This window comes from Schistocerca cancellata, chromosome 1 (genome assembly GCF_023864275.1).
Source record: "Schistocerca cancellata isolate TAMUIC-IGC-003103 chromosome 1, iqSchCanc2.1, whole genome shotgun sequence".
Classification (NCBI taxonomy): domain Eukaryota; kingdom Metazoa; phylum Arthropoda; class Insecta; order Orthoptera; family Acrididae; genus Schistocerca; species Schistocerca cancellata.
Window position 1 is genome coordinate 251,041,347 of NC_064626.1, and position 26,376 is coordinate 251,067,722.

At 43.6% G+C, this 26,376-nt stretch overlaps 1 protein-coding gene across 1 annotated transcript in view; it reads left to right on the top strand.

Annotated features, from left to right (window-relative positions):
* Window positions 1-26,376, top strand: part of LOC126170328 (uncharacterized) — a 117,638-nt gene that overhangs the window by 19,749 nt on the left and 71,513 nt on the right. The window contains exons 3-5 of the mRNA XM_049920714.1: window positions 10,515-10,576; window positions 10,659-10,694; window positions 12,975-13,080. Of these exons, the coding sequence (XP_049776671.1) occupies window positions 10,515-10,576; window positions 10,659-10,694; window positions 12,975-13,080 (204 nt within the window). The remainder of the gene's footprint in view (window positions 1-10,514; window positions 10,577-10,658; window positions 10,695-12,974; window positions 13,081-26,376) is intronic.

Genomic DNA, 26,376 nt, shown 5'->3' on the forward strand with positions numbered 1-26,376 from the left:
TGTTGTGAATAATTAGCAGTAAAGCCTTAAAAAATTAAAAAGTTATGCAAGATGCGGCAATTTTCCACGCATTTCAGTGTTTATGATGTTATATCTCCTGAACAGTGTATCGTACGGTTATGTGATTTTGTGAATACATTCAGCGGCATATGTGGGCACTGTCTACGATTTTTTTTTGCGAATGGTGTTAGTAACAGAGAAGTAATAGATTTAAACGTCATTCGTGATGTGACAGTTTTTCACGAATTTCGGTGTTTACAACGTTATATTGTCCTGAACTGTTAGTTGCACAATGATATAGTTCTGTCAGTACATTGAGGGACATACGTGGATACTACCTGCGAAATTTCCTGTGAATAAAGAGCAGAGAAGTGATAAATTTAAGCGTCATGTATGATGCGGCAGTTTTTCACGCATCTTGGTGTTAATAACGTCATATCTTCTGGGCTGTGTGTCGTGCAATGATATAATTTTGCAGGTACATTCAGCTGTATAGGTGAATACTGTCTGCAAAATGTGTCATCAAGACAGTTGGTAGTAAAGAAGTAATAAATCAAGAACTCATGCCTGTGTGGCAGTTTTACTGCATGAACAGAGAAATTGCAGAAAGCGATAAACTTTTTACTTTCATCTTTTTTTTGGGGGTTTGTGAGCGAGAAAAAGTTTCGTGAAGATTATGTGAAAAGTTTGTTGCAAGTCACAAAGTGCTCTCATTCTCTGACATTGGCTGAATAAAGTCTTTGAATTCGCCCATCAGTCTGCAAATTCGCATGCCATGAGCTACACTACTTTTGCACCCCCAACTCCCAGCCCTTTGATAAGTATGTGGTTCTTACGTCCACAGCGAGTCTCTCCAGACAATTAGTTGGTTGGTTGATTTGGGAGAGCAGACCAAACTGCGAAGTCATCGGTCCCGTTAGATTAGGGAAGGATGGGGAAGGGAGTAGGCCATGCCCCTTCAGAGGAACCATCCCAGCATTTGCCTGAAGCGATTTAGGGAAATCACGGAAAACGTAAGTCAAGATGGCCGGACGCGGATTTGAACCATCGTCCTGCAGACAGTAAGTGAGGTGTTCACCGATTATGGTTGAAATTGGTCCTGTAGTTTAGGAGGAGATGACGAACATAGATATGTACATTTATACATACATCCATTTTTATAATATGTGTGGATGAATATCTTTTTTCCTTGACCCGATTAAAGGCGCTTCAGTCTGGAACCGCGTGACCGCTACGGTCGCAGGTTCGAATCCTGCCTCGGGCATGGATGTGTGTGATGTCCTTAGGTTAGTTAGGTTTAATTAGTTCTAAGTTCTAGGCGACTGATGACCTCAGAAGTTAAGTCGCATAGTGCTCAGAGCCATTTGAACCTTGACCCGATTTTTATGAAGTGAAGCCAATACGGTGCTCCAAACTATGTTCAAGTCGCCTGCGAAAATCCCACGAAAAAGCCATTTCAGCAGCGGAAGATACGACGGTGTGTTTCAACAACTCAGAACATTCGTTAGTGCCAAGCTGGTAAGAAGTTAAATGTGCTTAGACTCGCCACGGACGCCATGCAGAAGATTTTTGTGTTAATTATGACGGTACGAAGATACGCCCATGGTCCAATCCGACATGTTGAAACATTCTGTGAAGCTTTTTACACTGTCAGAATACCCTGTCAAAATTTTAGCTGCTAAGACGCACTGCAAGTATTTTTAAACGAATTTTGAAAAAATTGCCAAATTAGTAGTTCGCTAGGGAGCTGGAGGGTTATACGAGGTGTGACTGGAAAGTTTTAAGAATGGATCTGCTACTGCTTATTCGTTCGGCGGACAGGTAGACAGAGGGTGGGGAGCGAGCCATTGTTTTGTCCTTGAATGCCGCATGGGTCATTTGAGCTGCTTGAGGCCAAGTAGTGTCATGAAGGAAGAGAACTTGGCGAGACAGAAGTCCAGGGCGTTTTCCTTTTATGACACTCGCAGTTTCTTCAAGACATTACAGTGCCTCCCTGCATTCATTGTGGTGTTGTGAGCAAGTAGTGAACGAATAACACCCCCTGCCAATCCCAAAAGATGGTTGCCATAAGCTTCATCACCGAATGTTGACCTTTGCCGTTTTTTGGGCACTTTCGCCATGATTTTTCCAAACCCTGTTCTGACGTTTTGTCCTAGGAATCGAATGATGGACTCAGATCTCATCCCAGTGATAAGCCGTTGTATACCAGATTTCCCTTTCTCTGACGCATTTTCAGGAGCATTCTGGCCGAATCCATCTGCTGCTGCTAGTTTTGCTGCGAAAAAACGAATGACAGAGCACATCTCATAAGCAGACACATTTACACGGTGTGTGAAAAAAGTAATAAAAGTTAGTTGTTAACTACTAAAATTTTTTCAGTCAACAGTATCGTCCCCTTCAAAGCACAACCCTTCGGTAGCTATACACCGGCGGAGTCGTTGTTCCAATCTTGGTAGCAGTGCTGAAAGGCTAAAATTTGTAGGGTCTTTTAACATGTCGGTCACAGTCTTTTGAATGTTCTCAAGGGTCACAAAATGACGTCCTTTAAATCATTTTTCAATTTCGGTAAAAGAAAAAAGTCACAAGGAGTCAGATCAGGTAAATGAGGGGCTGTGGATCAACAGCAATGCAGTTTGAGGTCAACAATTCCGTGGTGGAAGTGGCTGTGTGACATGGGGCGTTGTCATGATGCAGCATCCACTTGTCTGCAATGTCCAGTATCACTCGATTCACCCTTTTCCTGAGTCTTTCAAGGACATCTTTGTAAAACACTTGACTGATAGTTCGTCCTGGAGGAACAAATTCTTTATGCATGAGATCCTTACTATCAAAAGAAGCAAATCAGCATTGTTTTGATATCTGATTTGCTCATTCGAGCTTTATTCGATCGAGGAGATGTCTCAGTGTGCCACTCTTCACCTCGCTACTCTGTCTCAGGATCGTACTCAAAAATCCAAGATTCGTCACCTGTGATCACACGACTGAACCATTCGTGGTCACTGGCATTCCTCTCAAGAAGAAAAACGCATACGTTTTTTGGATGGTCCTTCTATTCAATTGTGAAGTTTTTCGGCACCATTATGGCACAAGCCTTTCGCGTGTACAAAACTTCGGCCAAAACTTGATAAACTGAGAAAGTGTTTAACAGGTCACCCATCATCCTTATTGTTAAAATTCGGTCCTCTCTTACAAGAGCACGCACACTTTCGGCGTTTCCGTCGGTTTTTGAAGTTGGAGGTCTTCCTGAGCGAGGTTCATCTGCAGCATGTTCTCAGCCTTCCAAAAGTGATTTGTGCCAGCGAAAAACGTGTGCTCTTGGTAACGAATGTTCCCCATAGGCCTGTTTCAGCTTTTAAAAGGTCACACTCATGGATTCCCCAAGTTAAACACAAAACTTGATGGCATAACGTTGCTCTAAATTACGTTCTTCTATTTTATAAACACACAACAAAAATTTCACTGAGGGCGCTCTCAGAAATCATTTGATGGCCGTATGGAGCTGAAACAACTGAGCATCTGGAAGGGATGAACGCATCGGTCTACACGAATGGAACAACACAGCGTTGCCAGATAGTTTATAGTGTTATAAGTCTCGTTAAGTCTCTCACACACCTCGTAGTAGTGTTAACACCATGCTAACTGGCTGCGTACTGGCAAGATACTGCGGTGTGCATCGTAAGCCAGTGTGAGCGTTGTCAACACAGACCGGTCGAACTCGCCAGCCGTCACCTGTCACACACACACTTTATTTTGCAGAGAAATAAAATAGGGAAACTTACTTAGTGGAGGATCCTCATATTTTGTGTGTCCTGCTATGTGCAGGATCAGAGGCTTCTATAGGTCTACCTCCTAACCAGGAGGTGGTTTGGATGTTTGGACTCCTCGGTGGATTTGTTTTCTAGCGTTCAATTGGCGAATGATGTTGCTGACTAGTGGCCTGGCGATCCGCTACTACGATCAGCTGTTACCAATGCCTGTTGACTCTTGTGGTGTCGATTTTCCTCTAACTAAAATAATTGCAGTGCCCCTTGAAACAGCGTACGCAGTGATGTGCTGTCGGCGGTTTTTAATTAGGGTCGAGTGAGGGAAACACCTACCCCTACATTATTGCTGCTGCCTAGATAGTATGTACGAGGGTAAGTCAATTATTATCCGCAATTTAGTTATATTTTTGTTTATTTTGGTAGTGCTGTCGTTTTACGTTGATGACGCATGCTTTGTTTATTTGTTGTTATATCTTTGCAATTTTCAAGCTGCTAGGTTAGTTTCGTTGTCGCTGCCATGCTGTTAATCATGGCTGCTCCGCTTTCTATTTGCACCAAAGAAGAGCAACGTTCAGTGATCCGGTTTTTTTTTTTTTTTTTTTTTTTGTCAGAAAGCATATCAAGTCCGAAATTTATAGAAGACTTCCGGTACAGTACGGGAACAGTGTTTTGCTACAGCGGAGTGTCTACGAATGGATTGAAAAATTCCGAAATGGTCGCACAAGTGTTACGCACTATTAAGCAGCCGGACGACCGTTTACCGCCACAAATGGAGAAACCATTGAGCGTTCACGTGAAATGAGTCTCTTAGACAGACGATGAACTATTGACGAAGTAGCACATCATCTGCAAATTAGTCACAGTTCTGCCTACGAAATGATCCACAACAGACTTGGGTTTCATAAAGTTTGTGCAAGATGGGTCCCAAAACAACTCGCACAGTTGCATAAACAGACGCTCTTGGACATCTGCCAAAAACATTTGGATCGCTATGGTAACGAAGGGGACGACTTCGTAGACAGGATCATTACTGGTGACGAAACATGGATCCATTATTACGAGCCGGAGAGTAAACGGCAGAGTATGGAATGGAAACATCCAAATTCGCCGTGCAAGGAAAAGTTCAAGACCCAGCCGTCTGCAGGAAAACTGATGCTTACGGTTCTTTGGGACGCACAATTTCCAGTACTGGAACATTATGGGGAAAGGGGCACAACATTAAACAGTGTACGTTACAGTGAGATGCTTACTGCCAAGCTAAAGCCTGCAATTCGAAGCAAACGCCGAGAATTGCTGTCAAAAGGTGTTGTGTTGTGTTGTTGCACGACAATGCCCGTCTGCATACTACTGCCCACACTGCTGAAACGCTCCAGAAACTCAAATTTGAAGTACTGGATCATCCTCCATATAGTCCCAATCTTATAACGTGTTTGGTCCACTCAAATAGGCGTTAAGGGGCCGTCAAAAATGGTTCAAATGGTTCTGAGCACTATGTGACTTAACTTCTGAGGTCATCAGTCCCCTAGATCTTAGAGCTACTTAAACCTAACTAACCTAAGGACAGCACACACACCAATGCCCGAGGCAGGATTCGAACTTGCGACCGCAGCGATCGCGCGGTTCCAGACTGCAGCGCCTAGAACCGTTCGGTCACTCCGGCTGGCTAAGGAGCCGTCGATTTGCCTCGGACGAAGCAGTGAAAGAAGCGGTACATTCCTGGCTCGCAGCTCAATCGAAAACCTTCTTTTATGAGGGCATCAGGAAGCTTGTACAACGATGGACAAAGTGCGTTGAAACGTAAGGAGACTATGTCGAAAAATGATGTTCTTGTAAGTTTCCTATTTGATTACAATAATATTTTATAACTACTTTGCGGCCGGCCGGAGTGGCCGAGCGGTTCTAGACGCTACAGTCTGGAACCGCGCGACCGCTACGGTCGCAGGTTCGAATCCTGCCTCGGGCATAGATGTGTGTGATCTCCTTAGGTTAGTTAGGTTTAAGTAGTTCTAAGTTCTAGGGGACTGAAGACCTCAGAAGTTAAGTTCCATGGTGCTCAGAGACATTTGAACCATTTTTTAACTACTTTGCGGATACTAATTGACTTACCCTCGTAACTGAAAGCCCCTCATAAATGTACTTACCTTAGAACGGCTTTTCGGCCCGTTGATGAAAGGGCAGGAGCTCGGCAATGCTTACCTGCTTGTGCATCATTGCAAAAAGTGCATGCAGTACGCTCTCTCCATTGCAGTAATGGTTAGGGGATATCGAGTGCTTCAGTTGGCAAAGGATTTATTGCGATTGGTCAGTTAAAAAGGAATTGAATTTATTTGGAAGTGCAGTGGTTTCATAAAACTATACATAACAGAAAGTACACGTCCCCAAATACACTTATGCCGACACCAAAGCAAAGAGAGCCATACCGAACAAAACAAAGCTGAGCGTGCACATTCCCAACTATGCTTCTATTAGCACTGTGAAGGTGGCGTAAAATTTGCTGCAGAATCAGCGAGGAAACAAATATATGGAAAACACTGACAAGAAGGGACAGGATTGTGGGGCGTATGTTACGACATCAGGGAATAACTTCCATAATTCAAGAGATAGTTGCAAAGATTGGAATATATCCAACAAATAATTGATGACAGTGGGTACAAGTGCTACTCTGAAATGAGAAGGTTGGCGCAGAGTACGAAATCGTGGTGGGTCGCATCAAACCAGACAGAAGACTGATGCTCACGTAACAACTGATAAACCAAAGGCACTGATCAAAACCTGTATTCTGCCATGTGGGTGTTACGCATTTATTTAATTCAAAAACAATACTTTCTTGGCGATAGCCCAATGTAGTTCACTATTCCCAAAGGTCACTAAAAATCTCACACTTACAAGGAAAATGACACTAACAGCGAGCACGTGGTTATAAACGATTTATAAAGGGGAGAGTGAAGTACCTGGGGGCATAATGTACCTACGAACAATTGATGTTTCCTGGTTCGTGTTTCAGCCTAGTGATTTATTTTAGAATCACATGATGAAGGTATGCGCAGTAGAGAGAGCTAAAATCAGTTACTGTAATTTTTTTGCATTTTTTGTTGATGTGAGGTTTTGTTTGCGCAGCATTTGTAAATATTCTTAATTCCTTACATTTATGTGCTGCGACATATATTTAAGCCATTTGGAAGATGATATTAATTCTTCAGCCATAGAATTTCACGGTGAGTAAAATTCTATATACACTCCTGGAAATTGAAATAAGAACACCGTGAATTCATTGTCCCAGGAAGGGGAAACTTTATTGACACATTCCTGGGGTCAGATACATCACATGATCACACTGACAGAACCACAGGCACATAGACACAGGCAACAGAGCATGCACAATGTCGGCACTAGTACAGTGTATATCCACCTTTCGCAGCAATGCAGGCTGCTATTCTCCCATGGAGACGATCGTAGAGATGCTGGATGTAGTCCTGTGGAACGGCTTGCCATGCCATTTCCACCTGGCGCCTCAGTTGGACCAGCGTTCGTGCTGGACGTGCAGACCGCGTGAGACGACGCTTCATCCAGTCCCAAACATGCTCAATGGGGGACAGATCCGGAGATCTTGCTGGCCAGGGTAGTTGACTTACACCTTCTAGAGCACGTTGGGTGGCACGGGATACATGCGGACGTGCATTGTCCTGTTGGAACAGGAAGTTCCCTTGCCGGTCTAGGAATGGTAGAACGATGGGTTCGATGACGGTTTGGATGTACCGTGCACTATTCAGTGTCCCCTCGACGATCACCAGTGGTGTACGGCCAGTGTAGGAGATCGCTCCCCACTCCATGATGCCGGGTGTTGGCCCTGTGTGCCTCGGTCGTATGCAGTCCTGATTGTGGCGCTCACCTGCACGGCGCCAAACACGCATACGACCATCATTGGCACCAAGGCAGAAGCGACTCTCATCGCTGAAGACGACACGTCTCCATTCGTCCCTCCATTCACGCCTGTCACGACACCACTGGAGGCGGGCTGCACGATGTTGGGGCGTGAGCGGAAGACGGCCTAACGGTGTGCGGGACCGTAGCCCAGCTTCATGGAGACGGTTGCGAATGGTCCTCGCCGATACCCCAGGAGCAACAGTGTCCCTAATTTGCTGGGAAGTGGCGGTGCGGTCCCCTACGGCACTGCGTAGGATCCTACGGTCTTGGCGTGCATCCGTGCGTCGCTGCGGTCCGGTCCCAGGTCGACGGGCACGTGCACCTTCCGCCGACCACTGGCGACAACATCGATGTACTGTGGAGACCTCACGCCCCACGTGTTGAGCAATTCGGCGGTACGTCCACCCGGCCTCCCGCATGCCCACTATACGCCCTCGCTCAAAGTCCGTCAACTGCACATATGGTTCACGTCCACGCTGTCGCAGCATGCTACCAGTGTTAGAGACTGCGATGGAGCTCCGTATGCCACGGCAAACTGGCTGACACTGACGGCGGCGGTGCACAAATGCTGCGCAGCTAGCGCCATTCGACGGCCAACACCGCGGTTCCTGGTGTGTCCGCTGTGCCGTGCGTGTGATCATTGCTTGTACAGCCCTCTCGCAGTGTCCGGAGCAAGTATGGTGGGTCTGACACACCGGTGTCAATGTGTTCTTTTTTCCATTTCCAGGAGTGTATTTTTAAAACTAATTGTATGGCATATGGTCAGGTAAGCCATACGTTGGTTGTACACCGCCCTGTACCTTGACACGGAAGAAGTTATTCTATCGTGGAAGAAGCGATATTTGCAAATGAAGTAATTGTGATTTCCTTTAATGTCGTAGCAATTTGACCTGTCCTGAAGATGGAAATTTGTGTTTTCAGTAGCTTTCATTTCAAAAAGTATTCAACTTGTAACTAGGTTTTAATAATGCTTCTACTTAATTTGATTTCACTTTTTGGTTATTGCGATTTTTTAAAGTAATAATGTAACAGACAGACTATTAAATACAGCATTGGCTAGATTATATCAACTGGGACACTTTTAAATTTCAGTTGAATATTTGTTCCTAAGTACTTGATCATATTGTACCCTGACACACTTTTCCACACTTGGAAAACCTTACTTTTGTGGAGTACTTTCTGTAATTACAGAAAAAGACTGTAGCACTTTAAAAGCGAATGCTATCATTTGAAAATAGAATAACAAAATATGGAAAACTTCAGTTACAATACTGACTAGAGGTGGAAGTCTTAAAAGTGTTTCAAGGTACAACACTCTCTCCTGCTATCGCCAAGACAACACATACATGAAGAACTAGCACGCTGGAGTGTGGGACATGGCTGTTCTGCGCAGCCGTCTTCTATACCAGTGGATGCCATTAAATCAGCTGCTAGATTTAACCGACGATGTTGGAGTTGCCCTGGTCACAATACACCATGACCACAGAACATGTTAATAACGCAGCTTCTCTGGAGCTCTTTCTTGTAAGACCCTCAGGATACGCGTGTATATGAGTCACATCTTTTTCTTGCCGTGCACTGTGGCACAGAGACATATGACGAGTGCTGCTTCGCAATGTCTTTTCCCTGAAACAACAGACAGCAACCCTATTTATAGCCTCTATTGAGTACTTTTCAGCCAGGACTGTGAAAAAATATTTGTCTGCAAACGACTCTTGAAGTTTGATAAAGCTCTTTTAGGGATTCTGCCATTCATCCTGTTTCCAACTCTTAACAGAGCATACAAAGAACGTAAACAATGCGTGCTACTTCATGTTTTCCCCCGCCTTGGTAAACGGACAGTCCCATTCTTGTAGGAAGGGTTATCATCGTAGAGAAATTACGCCACAACACATGGGTTCAATGAAAGCACCAATGCGCCAATGTACTAGAAGTTTTGCGACTATAATAACCAGAACTGGATCCTGTGTCTGCTAGTTGCATTAACCAGACACCTCATCATAATACGCTTCTGCGGCGAGAACTGCCATAGAGTCACCCATATGCTCTCGCAATGGTTTGGTTCCCATGCAACCTTAGCTACATATGTCGAACATACAGTAGCTCCTGAAAGAAGATATGTAGGCTTACACAGAATCATCCAATTAAACTTTACAGTGACCTCAGAGATGAAGAGTCCCATGCTTTGCGAACCGCAAACCGCCAGTGATCAAATTAACCGAATTCGTCCATCAAGACCAGTGTAATCAACTATCTTCTTGACATGTCGACAGTGCAATACAGCAGTTTTACCTAATTAAATGTCTCACGAATGTATCAAATATGCCGGCCGCGGTGGTCTAGCGGTTCTGGCGCTGCAGTCCGGAACCGCGGGACTGCTACGGTCGCAGGTTCGAATCCTGCCTCGGGTATGAGTGTGTGATGTCCTTAGGTTAGTTAGGTTTAAGTAGTTCTAAGTTCTAGGGGACTTACGACCTAAGATGTTGAGTCCCATAGTGCTCAGAGCCATTTGAACCATTTTTTTTGTATCAAATATGGGTAGGTTCAAATGGCTCTGAGAACTATGGGACTTAATTTCTGAGGTCATCAGTCCCCTAGAACGTAGAACTACTTAAACCTAACTAACCAAAGAACATCACACACATCTATGCCCGAGGCAGGATTCGAACCTGCGAGCGTAGCGGTCGCGCGGTTCCAGACTGTAGCGCCTAGAACCGCTCGGCCACTCCGGCCGGCAAATATGGGTTATTTACCTTGTTATGAATATACTTACAGCATATTCATTCAGCTAAGCTTAAACGGCAAAATCATTGTGTGTTGTTTCAGAAACGATCATTTCCTTCCGGAAAAACGGCACTATACCAGACAAGTATGATACAACGGCAAGGGTAAGTGCAGGTATCAACATTCATTACTTCATTATTATTTGTATCCAGTGTGCATGATGTAATAAATATTCTTATTTTCCAGTGTTTCGCTGACTGTTATGGAAAGAAGACCACTATGGTAAGCAATTACTCTCTGAATCTGTTATCGTCTGGAAATATTTTTATGGAATGTACCAATATAGTGCTACATTTCCTATAATATTTCATTAGTTTTGGAAGGAAAATCAGCATTGGTCGTATTTTGTTTTATTGTCAGCAAAATCGATTTTCGGTCACTTAGTGACCATCCTCAGTGCTGTAATATACAATTATAATTCTGCCTACCAATTTTAATTGTATATTACAGCACTGAGGATGGTCACTAAGTGACCGAAAATCGATTTTGTTGACAATAAAACAAAATACGGCCAATGCTGATTTTCCTTCCAATTCTATCCACTATTTGGTCGTGGTGCACAGAACACTCCATGGAATCGCCAATCAATAATTTCATTAGTTGGCTTCCTATTGTACAGGGTGGCCATAATTAATGTTCCAGCTTCAAAACGCTGAAGAAAAAGAACTACTGCTCAGAATGGCGTCAGAATTGATGCAGGGGGAAACGTCATGGAACAAAAAAATTAGCGAAAATTTGACTAATAGATGGCGCTGTAAGCCTCATAATGTGAACAGCAACAGATGCGCGACACGTGGCTCTTCCACAGTTGGCGTCCGAGACATCAAACATGACTGTCTCCATGAAGGCTCGTGCGCTGCTGCTAAAGCTCTTTTACAAGAACGGTGACTGGACGCCAGTAACCGTGCAGAAGTTCCGGATACTCAAGGGTATGAAAAAAGGCATCGGTCTAGTGTCTGCTAAGGGTCTGGAGAAAATGATTACAAAATTCGAAAAGACAGGTTCTTCTAACGTAAGTGCAGTGTGGCAGAGGGAAAAAATCAGTTGATCCGACGTCTGTCGAAGTGGCCACAGCATTGCTGGAGGGGTCAAGCAGTGGGGTGCAAACATACAGTGTGTGGGGAATTGCCCAAACATTGGACATGTCTGCGAACACGGTGGAGAAAATCGTAGAAAATATCCTGCATTGCTATCCACACAAAATCATTCATGCTCAGGGGTTGCTTCTTGCTGAACTGCCAGCAAGACAAACGTTCACTCTGGAACTTCTTGCTCGCATAGAAGTAGACAGTGAATGACTATGGAACAGCCTGTGAACAGACAAAGCCCATTTCGATCTCCAAGGACATTTCAACCAGCAGAATTGCAGAATATTGGCAACGGAGAACCCGCATGCACATCAACCAGTACCACTTCAGTGTGCAAACCGTATTTTTGCGTAGGAGATGACTCATGAGGGTCCTGTTACCTATACCGTCACAGGTAAATGCTATGAGAGTCTTTTGCACACCAACGTCATTCTAACCCTTCAATAGGGTGTACGTGTGGGTGGGGTCTTCTTATGCAAGATGGCTCTGCTCCATACATTCCACAGCCAGTGAAGCCGCTGCTGCAGAAGCATTTCGGAAATACTAGAATTATAAGCTGTCATTTTCCTTCAGACTGACTGTTCAGATCACCTGATCTTAAACCGTGTGACTTCTGCCTGTGGAGCTCTCTGAAACAAGCTGTGTTCAGTGCCCCAGTTACGAATGTAGCAGAACCGAAGGTACACATTGTGCAACGCTTTCTGAACGTCACCCCCGAAACACTACGACCTTTTGTGGAACATTCTGTTTCTCTATTTCAGTTTGAGGCAGAAAACAGTGGACAGCATATTGAACATGTCTTGCGCCAGTCTCACGACAGTTAGATATCAATGTTATTTTTCTTTTTATTCGGTTTTGGTCCCAGAAAAATAAAAAACCAATGTCAGTTCGCTTTTTAGGCGGTGTTGGACCATAGAACAGTTAAAAACCGATTTTTCCCAACTGATGTCGTACGATCTTGCCGTGCCACAATTGTTGACTGCCGAACTTGTGCTGGCACACACGTTGAACAGTATGGATGATGTAATGTGCAACTCAGCCATAGCCATCGTATTGCGATTCATCTGTCATTTGTAGCCGACCCCATTTACGTTAAGACGCTTACAGCGCCGTCTATTTGTAATTTTTTTGTTAAATGCCTTGTTCCATGACGTTCCCCTCCGTCAATAATATGCTGTTCAAATTTGACGTCATTCTGAGCATTTCCAACCTGGAACTTTGATTATAGACACCCTGTGTATTGAGTAAGCGCAATATTTTACGTACACAATAATTTAAATGTCTATATGGCCATAGAGTAACTGACAGCATTCCCTAGAAAATTTACTGCTTTATATAGACACTATAATTCCTCTATTTTTCCAAAAATTACATTCAATGCAAGGTTATGCTTATTTTCTGTTGCCTCATGCAGCTAACTTCAGATGGAGGTTTCAACTGGACCACCCTAGAAATCATTGCATCAAACTTCAAGACGAAGCACACCGCACTGGACGTATTTGGAAAGTGCAGGCAGGACAGTATGTATTTCAATATACTTTCCCAATAATCGTACTAGATATTTCATAACAAACATCGGATTACATGTACTCTTTCTTAACATGTCCTGGGTTTTATATGTAAATAATACAGAGGAGGAGAGTTAATCTCCACGTCGACTTGTGTATCATTAGAGAAAGGGAATTAACGCAATCATACAAAGATGTGGGAAGAATGATACAAGTATAGCTATCACAGCCGACAGGCAATAATTAACTGATGAAATTGTAAACGATGTTTTCCAGAAAATCATTAAGTGGTTCTCTGCAAATGGGCTCTCATTAAACTTTGACAAAACACAGTATATACAGTTCCACACAGTAAGGAATGACACCATTAATAAATATATACTTCGATCAGAAATCGGTAGCTCAGGTAGAATATCCAAAATTTCTAGGTGTATGCATTGATGAGGGGTTGAACTGGAAAAAACACACTGAGGATCTGCTGAAATGTTTGAGTTCAGCTACTTATGCTAGTTATGCAAATTTTGGCGATATGCATCTGAGTAAGTTAGCTTACCACTCCTATTTTCATTCTCTGCTTTCGTATGGCATCATATTCTGGGGTAACTCATCATTGAGTAAAAGAGTGTTCATTGCACAAAAGCGTGTAATCAGAATAATTGCTGGAGCTCATCCAAGATCATCCTGCAGACACTTATTTAAAGAGCTAGAAATCTTCACTGTAGCTTCAAAATATATACATTCACTTATGAAATTTGTTATTAACAATCCAAATGAATTCAAAAGTAATAGCAGTGTACATGGCTACAACACTAGGAGAAAGGATGATCTTCACTACTCAAGGTTAAATCTAACTTTGGCTCAGAAGGGGGTAAATTATGCTGCCACAAAAGTCTTTGGTCACTTACCTAATAGCATCAAAAGTCTGACAGATAGCCATACAGCATTTAAAAGGAAATTAAAAGAATTTCTTAATGGCAACTCCTTCTACTCATTAGATGAATTTTTGGATATAGAAACTGGGTAATTTCCCAACCCCCACAAAAAGAATTGAGTGTCATGTAATATTTATATTTTGTCTAATGTAATATCTTGTATAGACACCTTTTATTAATCTGACACGTTCCACATCATTACGAAGTGTCTTATTGATGATCTATGGAACGAGTACTAATCTAATCTAATCTAACCGGTTGTGACACTTATGAAGGAATCATTCCGGTCTTTGCACCATGTGATTTATGAAAGCCACTGAATATACAGATTAAAATAGCCAGACTAGGACTTGAACGAACCAAATTCTATACCTCTTCAATAAAATTGCAGGAATACAGTTGCATCCATTATTTTCCTCCCCTGATATTTCGACCAAGAACCGTGCCCCTGTCTTCTAAAACATCTTCTGAGAGCACAGGTCGGTCCCTGTAATGTTACTGAACAAGCAGCACATCGTCAAAACACTAAGATTCATCCTATGCTTGTATACGAGGCTGTGTTCATCAACTGTTGATTGTCCAAACATGGGCTTCGATATAGTTTTGATGTTACATACAAATTTCTAACGCCACGTGAGCTGACCAATAAAGGGTGTCTGGGCTAGAGGTGTACGCAAACAAATGCTCATTACGAGAGAACTCGACATTTTATGTTGTTGGGTAAAATCGATAGAAACACTCTCCAAGATGTGATGCTCACCGTCTCATGAACATTGCTGACAAGGGGTTAGCGTGAGTTTTAGTTGCAGTTTCAACAAAGTTTTGGTTTGCATATAAGAGTTTTATATGTACATTTCAAATATGCACACAGTAGTTGGTATTGATAATTACACGCATGCACATATTCAGTCACTGAGTTCAAAAAATGGCTTGTTGGCAGCTCTTGACAAAAATAACGAGGATGAACACGATCACAGAGTATCAAGTGCCAGAAACAGAGTTGCTTATCATGGTAGGAACACTTCATGAATGCTTGCATGAAGCAATCTTCCGAGTCACACTGTTTGAACATCAAAAACGCATCGGGCAGTGTTTGAAACCTCTTCTGGTCTGAAGTCTCATATGTAGTTACAGTCCAGGAGTACCGAACATAGTGTGCAAAGACTGGAGAACAGAACTAGTTGTGTAGAATACACATCAGCAATGAAATTTAATCCCTCGACGATGGTGTGAACTGATAGTCATTAAGGATACTGTGATCGTCAATCTGCTTCAGCACTGCCGTGAACTATTCAAAGAACAGCACACCAAGTAGCTGAATGTAATGTGTGCACCCAGGGGTCTCGACAGTATACATCATGTTTTGCGGTCGGATAGCATCGATATGAGTCCTGTCACGGTATGTCCCGAGTGTATCAAACAGAAGAAGAAACTCCTTCCGCTGCATATGGGAAGCAGAAATCTTGAAAGAATTGCATCAGGATTTGTTTCACGAATAGGCCAGACTTTTAGTCAATTTGAATCAGATTTTGTGGTTTCAGCATATGTTGCACTACCTGCACTCCAAACTGACTTCTAGGTTCCTGGTAAATTACCAGCATCTTAGGAAAAACGTATCCACTTGCCGATATAATGGGTTGGATGGTGCAAGAATGAATTGCATCACTCTGCACAGAACTTCTTACCAACTTGTCTCCCTTGAAAAGTAAAGTTCGTAATAAGTGAAGTTCTTTTCATATGTCACTTTAATCAGCATTATAAAACTGGATACGTTCCATGGTTATCGTTAAGGACACTATTTCCTTGTGAAACTCATCACATTCTTCATTCACGTCACTGTTCATATTCCAGGCTTTAGTGGTTACAGTGGTTATACATTCTGTTATTGCCCATGAGCTAAGACTGCGTCTCCATTTAAACCTTACAACTAGGACTGTTAATATTTTTAAAACTATTGGGAGTCCGATATAGCGATATTTAAAAGAATATCATTTTTGCTCTCGATATTGCTAAAAAAGCTATCGACGGAAAAAATATCGATGTACCAGCCTGTAAAAATTTAGACTGGTCATGGTAAATATACCGCCGGTTTTAGAGCTATATAAGTATCGATTTATTATTAGATATTCTGGATATCAACATTCTAGCAGCCTGCTAATCCCCCTTAGATCAAAAATTGAAAGGAAAACGATGCACGTTCACACTTTGCTGGCAATGGTAACTTTGTGTAAGTGGCACAATAAAAGGTGTCTGATGGGTCTATCGTTCGGTTTCGGTACATATCGGATTTGTCTGGAACACCGGTTCATTTCCTGTTTTTTCATTTCTGTGACGCCAGCGACCTAGCACTGGTAGTGACGAACATGGTGCTGGTTACGTCAGCATTTCCCCTCACACGTCGCCGTCCACCGCAAACACCTATATTGTCATTTAGATTTTTGTTCATCATTGACAACAACTGTTGTCGAAGAATGCCGATGTGAAAGACATAGCATGCTAGTTGCACTAAAAAGTTTTTTTTTCTTTTTTAACGCAGTTGGTGTGCTGTTTCTTCATATCAGAAATCTTGTTATTCCATTCACTCCGCCACCTTCAGGTGCAATCTGACTTCATTGTTCCACCTATACTTGCTTCACACAGTCAAAGACAAAACGTCCACGTGTCGGAAGCTCAAAAAGTAGTAGGACTCCTTCATACAGTGAAAGTAAAATTATATTCTACTGCAATTTCAAAAGAACAATTTCAAATATTTACCGAAAATAACGAAAAAAATATAATATAAAAATACCAGCACTCGATATTGCTATTTCGATATCATATCATCGGGGAAGAAAATATCACTGTTACGTATCGATATATTTTTGGAAAAAATATCGATACATCTACATTTTATCAGCAACCCTACTTCAGCGCATCCAAGGATAGTTCTACTGAATTGAGTTAATCCTATTTCTTGGGCCTTTTCCAAATCCAAAACACGAATATCCCTGTTGTCAACATTAGCTCCTGCCAACCTGACATTTTGGGCTACATAATCGTCAGTCACGTGTAGTTTTGAGTGCAGGCCTTTACCCACTTTCGCTCCCGCTGGACGTAAATGTCATAGATGATTTGTATCTCGCATGATACGATATCGTTCCTTTGCAGTACTGAAGCTTAATCTTTTAGTTTCCCCAGAATCGTGAAATGCTATTATCTCCCTTGCTTTTTTCAAAAGATATATCACCCCACTTCTTCCTTTTCAGCAGGCTTGGCAGATAATCAGACGACTGGCATCCATCACTTCGTAATAGCTCTTCATCACTATCAGGTTCTGTATTATCCATAAGTTTTTCGCCGCCAGAAAAATCTTCTGCTTATTCATATTCTTCAATACTGTCTATTGTATTTTCATGATGTACATTGTTACCATTGGTTGCCGCTGTTTCATCTACCGTACTGATTATGTATCCAGCTACCTTTCTCTCCTTAACTGTAATTTCTGTCGATTCTTTTGTGTTCGTAATGGCAAACAATCAAGCTCACTGTATTTCTACATCTACATCTACATTTATACTCCGCAAGCCACCCAACGGTGTGTGGCGGAGGGCACTTTACGTGCCACTGTCATTATCTCCCTTTCCTGTTCCAGTCGCGTATGGTTCGCGGGAAGAACGACTGTCTGAAAGCCTCTGTGCGCGCTCTAATCTCTCTAACTTTACATTCGTGATCTCCTCGGGAGGTATAAGTAGGGGGAAGCAATATATTCGATACCTCATCCAGAAACGCACTCTCTCGAAACCTGGCGAGCAAGCTACACCGCGATGCAGAGCGCCTCTCTTGCAGAGTCTGCCACTTGAGTTTGTTAAACATCTCCGTAACGCTATCACGGTTACCAAATAACAATGTGACGAAACGCGCCGCTCTTCTTTGGATCTTCTCTATCTCCTCCGTCAACCCGATCTGGTACGGATCCCACACTGATGAGCAATACTCAAGTATAGGTCGAACGAGTGTTTTGTAAGCCACCTCCTTTGTTGATGGACTACATTTTCTAAGGACTCTCCCAATGAATCTCAACCTGGTACCCGCCTTACCAACAATTAATTTTATATGATCATTCCACTTCAAATCGTTCCGCACGCATACTCCCAGATATTTTACAGAAGTAACTGCTACCAGTGTTTGTTCCGCTATCATATAATCATACAATAAAGGATCCTTCTTTCTATGTATTCGCAATACATTACATTTGTCTATATTAAGGGTCAGTTGCCACTCCCTGCACCAAGTGCCTATCCGTTGCAGATCTTCCTGCATTTCGCTACAATTTTCTAATGCTGCAACTTCTCTGTATACTACAGCATCATCCGCGAAAAGCCGCATGGAACTTCCGACACTATCTACTAGGTCATTTATATATATTGTGAAAAGCAATGGTCCCATAACACTCCCCTGTGGCACGCCAGAGGTTACTTTAACGTCTGTAGACGTCTCTCCGTTGATAACAACATGCTGTGTTCTGTTTGCTAAAAACTCTTCAATCCAGCCACACAGCTGGTCTGATATTCCGTAGGCTCTTACTTTGTTTATCAGGCGACAGTGCGGAACTGTATCGAACGCCTTCCGGAAGTCAAGAAAAATAGCATCTACCTGGGAGACCGTATCTAATATTTTCTGGGTCTCATGAACAAATAAAGCGAGTTGGGTCTCACACGATTGCTGTTTCCGGAATCCATGTTGATTCCTACATAGTAGATTCTGAGTTTCCAAAAACGACATGATACTCGAGCAAAAGACATGTTCTAAAATTCTACAACAGATCGACGTCAGAGATATAGGTCTATAGTTTTGCGCATCTGCTCGACGACCCTTCTTGAAGACTGGGACTACCTGTGCTCTTTTCCAATCATTTGGAACCTTCTGTTCCTCTAGAGACTTGCGGTACACGGCTGTTAGAAGGGGGGCAAGTTCTTTCGCGTACTCTGTGTAGTATCGAATTGGTATCCCGTCAGGTCCAGTGGACTTTCCTCTGTTGAGTGATTCCAGTTGCTTTTCTATTCCTTGGACACTTATTTCGATGTCAGCCATTTTTTCGTTGGTGCGAGGATTTAGAGAAGGAACTGCAGTGCGGTCTTCCTCTGTGAAACAGCTTTGGAAAAAGGTGTTTAGTATTTCAGCTTTACGCTTGTCATCCTCTGTTTCAATGCCATCATCATCCCGGAGTGTCTGGACATGATGTTTCGAGCCACTTACTGATTTAACGTAAGACCAGAACTTCCTAGGATTTTCTGTCAAGTCGGTACCTAGTATTTTACTTTCGAATTCACTGAACGCTTCACGCATAGCCCTCCTTACGCTAACTTTGACATCGTTTAGCTTCTGTTTGTCTGAGAGGTTTTGGCTGCGTTTAAACTTGGAGTGAAGCTCTCTTTGCTTTCGCAGTAGTTTCCTAACTTTGTTGTTGTACCACGGTGGGTTTTTCCCGTCCCTCACAGTTTTACTCGGCACGTACCTGTCTAAAACGCATTTTACGATTGCCTTGAACTTTTTCCATAAACACTCAACATTGTCAGTGTCGGAACAGAAATTTTCGTTTTGATCTGTTAGGTAGTCTGAAATCTGCCTTCTATTACTCTTGCTAAACAGATAAACCTTCCTCCCTTTTTTTATATTCCTATTAACTTCCATATTCAGGGATGCTGCAACGGCCTTATGATCACTGATTCCCTGTTCTGCACTTACAGAGTCGAAAAGTTCGGGTCTGTTTGTTATCAGTAGGTCCAAGATGTTATCTCCACGAGTCGGTTCTCTGTTTAATTGCTCGAGGTAATTTTCGGATAGTGCACTCAGTATAATGTCACTCGATGCTCTGTCCCTACCACCCGTCCTAAACATCTGAGTGTCCCAGTCTATATCTGGTAAATTGAAATCTCCACCTAAAACCATAACATGCTGAGAAAATTTATGTGAAATGTATTCCAAATTTTCTCTCAGTTGTTCTGCCACTAATGCTGCTGAGTCGGGGGGTCGGTAAAAGGAGCCAATTATTAACCTAGCTCGGTTGTTGAGTGTAACCTCCACCCATAATAATTCACAGGAACTATCCACTTCTACTTCACTACAGGATAAACTACTACTAACAGCGACGAACACTCCACCACCGGTTGCATGCAATCTATCCTTTCTAAACACCGTCTGTGCCTTTGTAAAAATTTCGGCAAAATTTATCTCTGGCTTCAGCCAGCTTTCTGTACCTATAACGATTTCAGCTTCGGTGCTTTCTATCAGCGCTTGAAGTTCCGGTACTTTACCAACGCAGCTTCGACAGTTTACAATTACAATACCGATTGCTGCTTGGTCCCCGCATGTCCTGACTTTGCCCCGCACCCGTTGAGGCTGTTGCCCTTTCTGCACTTGCCCGAGGCCATCTAACCTAAAAAACCGCCCAGCCCACGCCACACAACCCCTGCTACCCGTGTAGCCGCTTGTTGCGTGTAGTGGACTCCTGACCTATCCAGCGGAACCCGAAACCCCACCACCCTATGGCGCAAGTCGAGGAATCTGCAGCCCACATGGTCGCAGAACCGTCTCAGCCTCTGATTCAGACCCTCCACTCGGCTCTGTACCAAAGGTCCGCAGTCAGTCCTGTCGACGATGCTGCAGATGGTGAGCTCTGCTTTCATCCCGCTAGCGAGACTGGCAGTCTTCACCAAATCAGATAGCCGCCGGAAGCCAGAGAGGATTTCCTCCGATCCATAGCGACACACATCATTGGTGCCGACATGAGCAACCACCTGCAGATGGGTGCACCCTGTACCCTTCATGGCATCCGGAAGGACCCTTTCCACATCTGGAATGACTCCCCCCGGTATGCACACGGAGTGCACTTTGGTTTTCTTCCCCTCCCTTGCTGCCATATCCCTAAGGGGCCCCATTACGCGCCTAACGTTGGAGCTCCCAGCTACCAGTAAGCCCACCCTCTGCGACTGCCCGGATCTTGCAGACTGAGGGGCAACCTCTGGAACAGGACAAGCAGCCATGTCAGGCCAAAGATCAGTATCAGCCTGAGACAGAGCCTGAAACCGGTTCGTCAGACAAACTGGAGAGGCCTTCCGTTCAGCCCTCCGGAATGTCTTTCGCCCCCTGCCACACCTCGAGATGACCTCCCACTCTACCACAGGTGAGGGATCAGCCTCAATGCGGGCAGTATCCCGGGCAACCACAGCCGTAGTCCGATCGGGGGATGCGTGGGACGAGCTGGCCGTCCCCGACAAACCCCCATCCGGTCCCCCACAGTGATGCCCATTGGCAACAGCCTCAAGCTGTGTGACCGAAGCCAACACTGCCTGAAGCTGGGAGCGAAGGGACGCCAACTCAGCCTGCATCCGAACACAGCAGTTGCAGTCCCTATCCATGCTAAAAACTGTTGTGCAAAGAACGTCTGAACTAATCTACAGAGAGCGCAAACAAAACGACACAAAATTGAAACGGTTATTAAAATACAAGATTGCCTAGTAAATGCAGTAATGCTGCCACTTGTGCACTGCTGACACACTGCTCGGCGGCGGAAGGAGACTACGCGATTTAGCACTATTCGAGTACTAAAACGCGATGCTACAACTCTCAAATACTATAATACGCCCGAAATTTATGAATTAAAGAATGCAAGTACCAAAAACACGCAAAGAAATTAAGAATTAAACTATGTAACAAATAAGTGAGCTCAGAGTATACGACTTGCTGCTGCAGCTGCTTATCCAACGGCGGCAGGGAGCACACTGACTGACCAACCGACACTGGCCGTTCAAAACTAAAACAGATGACAGACGACTACGCGAATTTACACTATTCAGGTACTAAAACGCGATGCTACAACTCTCAAATACTATAATACGCCCGAAATTTATGAATTAAACAATGCAAGTACCAAAAACACGCAAAGAAATTAAGAATTAAACTATGTAACAAATAAGTGAGCTCAGAGTATACGACTTGCTGCTGCAGCTGCTTATCCAACGGCGGCAGGGAGCACACTGACTGACCAACCGACACTGGCCGTTCAAAACTAAAACAGATGACAGACGACTACGCGAATTTACACTATTCAGATACTGAAACGCGATGCTACAACTCTCAAATACTATAATACGCCCGAAATTTATGAATTAAACAATGCAAGTACCAAAAACACGCAAAGAAATTAAGAATTAAACTATGTAACAAATAAGTGAGCTCAGAGTATACGACTTGCTGCTGCAGCTGCTTATCCAACGGCGGCAGGGAGCACACTCATTCACACGGAGAATAATGTGATGCGCTATGAAATCAGTAACGCCACAAACGAACAGATTAACTGCTGAGGTTGATATTACACAGATGGAGATCACTATTGCATTGGTTTCCTTTCTCTTATGTGTAATGTCTGTCAAGTTCCTCTAGATGTCGCTTCGGATACTCGTCAGGTGACCTTCGGTACAGTGTGGCGTGTGTCAATCAGAGCATGCATTTGCAAACAGCTGCATTAGCGGGTGGAACACTGTTTACGACGACTACAGTTACTAAAGTCACGATATAATCTCAGTTATGGTGCATTGTGAGCAGAATGTCGCATTTTCGTAGCTTGCAGCATAATTGGCGACAACACTTAGTTTACACATTTTTGTAATCAGCACCACAAGCATATTTATATAAACCACAACTCAACTGCAATTGCGATCGCAGCTTGTGCTAATTCCCTTGTAAGTCATATGGAGCATTCACAAACCTGCACAAATGGTTCTGTGCAGCATGCAGGCATACCCTGACAGTTAACATGTGGACGCCACTACGAAATATGCAGTGTATGCTATGGTAAGTGGAGCTAAAATCTGCAACACACGTTCAGTGGCATGCGAGAAGAGACGATTTATGATTGGGACAGAACTCTTCAAGAAATGGAAAGTTTCGTTTTAAATGTTGAGAAACTTCCTAAAATTCAAGTGAGTGAAGAGACCGTGGAACACATGTGCAAAGCATTCGCTAGATCCAAGTATATCCATCGGACAAGCTAGTAGGAAACTAACCATCCCCCGTTCAACAGTGCATGACATTGAGCACAAATGTTGCTGGTTGTGTGCTTACAAACTACAACTTTTTCATCACGTTAAGCCTGAGGATCACTGCAGACAATATGATTTCAGTGTTGAAATTTTGCTTCTTTTAGACGAAAACAACGACTACCTCAGTGAAGTCAGTGAACTATACAGTGATGAAACTACCTCCCATGTTTATGGTAATGTCGACTTACATAACCGAGCAAGGTGGCGCAGTGGTTAGCACACTGGACTCGCATTCGGGAGGACGACGGTTCAATCCCGCGTCCGGCCATCGTGATTTAGGTTTTCCGTGATTTCCCTAAATCGCTCCAGGCAAGTGCCAGGATGGTTCCTTTTTTGAAGGTACGGCCGACTTCCTTACCCGTCCTTCCCTAACCCGATGAGACTGATGACCTCGCTGTTTGGTATCTTCCCCCAAACAATCCAACCCTCAATTGACATAAGTGTCGAATATGGGAAAGTGAGACTCCAAAAGAAGTGTTGAGTATGAAAGGGGTATACCAAAAGTTAATGTATTGGAATTACATGAACATGATGTGATGGTCCGTTTTTAATGGAATCTACAATGATGGGACACACCTATCTCGACAACTCGGTGAACTACAAAGTTCCACAGATGCTGCCTGACGTTTTTTCTAGCAGGATGGTGCCCGACCCCACTGTCATGGAGACGTTACACCACATTTCTCCATGAGACGTTTCCTAAGTAGTGGATCAGAACCAGGGCTCCCGTTGGCTTGGTCTCCTAGTCTGACTCTCCTGGATTTCTGTGCATGCACGTTTATCAAGACAGAACAGAGGTTCGTTATTTGGTAGATGTGAGACAACAGACCTATGCCACAGTAGATGCCATAACACCTGTTCTGCTTATGAACATGTAGTGAGAAGTGGAGTACCGTTTTCATATATCTCGACCTACAAATGGTACCCTCAATGATTACAGAGTACATAACCTGTTGCAAAGCACTGTTGCATAAAAATGTTTGAGCCCCTGTGTACAATGTTGGACAAATGGTTATAAACCTTAGTAGGTACTGAAATACAAAGAACTGCTTTTGTATACCTCTAGCCTGGACACCATGCACAACATCTGCGGCATTCACGAGAAATATAATACTCCTCAGAAATGCTGATACAAAAGCTATCCCTTACTGAGTGTAGCGTATCTTTTATCATCTTGAGTATCAGGAAAAAGATTAAAAGTCTTGTCTGCCCAGAAACCTGCCTGTTTTACTATATTGCTGAGCAGGAAGGGAGGAGGAGTATAAACGTATAATTTTGAGATGTATGAACGTCGACAGGTTTTTGTTTCTTTGAAAGTGCCAATCTTACGTCTCTTTCTTATCTGAATACATTCTACAGATCAGATTTCGAATCTTGGAACCCAGCTGTAGCTGATCGGACAAGTATTATCTTTGATGAAACCAACAGCTTTTCCCAGCCTTGAGCTTTTGGGATTTCGTTGATATCAGACTGCGTGACAACTACTACAGCTGTAACAATGCCTGGAAGTGACAATTTGAAACTAAAAGGTTACAGACAGGTGTGAGTTGTTGTTCAGTTTCCAACAATATCAGTGGTGCAACTGGCATACCTACATCACAGTAACCAACATAAACTCTGCTGGCATAGAAGAACTCACTGTACTTTGCATGACAGAAAAACGATTTAATTTGTCCAACTATTACATGTAAAATACCACCGTAGCGTTAGTCTTTGTGTGGTATACATTTTTTAGCTGGATTTTACGAAAAAGGATTTAATTCTTGAGATGATTTCTTTAAGACGCATTAATTGTTTAATTTTTTTCCCTTTTTTCTACTGGTTTTACAGCTTCTTACTCTTTTCATTTATTTTATTATTCAGTGTCTGTTGACAATAATCAGCTCATGCCGATGATGATATAGGAAGCTGTGTAAAGCGTGAGCCACCATTTAATCCTAGTGCAGAAAGAAAAGCCAGAGTTTCACCAATAATATTAACGCAAAAATCAATAGTATTACATTATCTGAATAGTAGTTATCGGAGAACATTATACGATTTTGAATATCGGAATCCAGCTATAGCTGACCGGACAAGAATTATCTTTGATGAAACCAACAGCTTTTCCGAAGCACCGAGCTGCTGGGATTTCATTGAGATCAGAAAAAGTGTAAACAACAAAGACTACAATCGTCAAAGCAATTATGATGGAACTTGTAACCATATGTGGTTATCACGGAATATTAGTTGAGAGATAACACACTTAATATTTAATACACATTTATTGGTCACTCATACATTATATATATATTTATATATATGGCTGTTACATATCTGCATGCTGAAAGTTCGCACAAGAACATACTAGACCAAAGAGGGAAGGTGCCAAAGATAGGGTGCTCTGCACCAGAGATGCCACTGACCCCCCCCCCCCCTCCCGCCCCTCTGGTAGTGCGCAGCGGAGCATGGGGGAGAGAAGTCTCATGAGATGAAGTCGTAATCTTGGTGCCAATGCGACGGTTGTAGGTGCAGGCCAGCACGGGATGTGGGAGCGGCAGTGTCAGCGGTGCTGCAGGCTGATGGTTCCAACAGCTGCACGTGAGAGGTGAAGGTGGGCAGAGATGAATCAGCCAAAGGCAGGATCGCTGCATCGGGAGGAAGGTCGTCATTGAGGGTCCACGCCGGTTAAGTCTATTAACTGAGACTGTCTTTGGCCGGCCGTGGAGGTGATGACGAGCGTGTTGGTACTGTGATGTAGCACACAGTGAGGGCCTGATTAGGGCAGCTGAAGGACTGCCTGCACAGTGTCTTCCTGCAGCATAACAAAGTCGCATGTAGCTAGGTCCTTGTGGATGAACACGGGAGGGTGTTGCGGGGACGGGACACAGGGGTGCGGAGGTGTGCAACGTGCATGCAGACACGCTCAGAGTGGGGAGATCCTCTGATGTGGCAGAAGGTGAATTCTTGATGAACTTGGTGGGGAGAAGGTTGAAGCTCGCCGTACAGAACTTTGGCGAGTGAGGCATTAAGAACTTCTTTATGAGCCAAGCGAATACCCAGCAGGACCCATGGAAGGGCCTCTGACCAGAGGCCTCCGTGGCACATTAGGGCAGCCTTGAGTGTGTGGTGCCACTGCTCGACAAGGCCATTCGACTGGGGGTGATATGCTGTGGTATGGAACTTGGCAATGCCGCAGAGTTCACAGAGTCATGCGAAGAGTGTGGACTCAAATTGATGTCCCTGGTTGGTGATGAGAGATAGGAGACAGCCGCAGTAAGCAACCCACACCGAGATGAAGGAATGGCAATGGTCTCAGC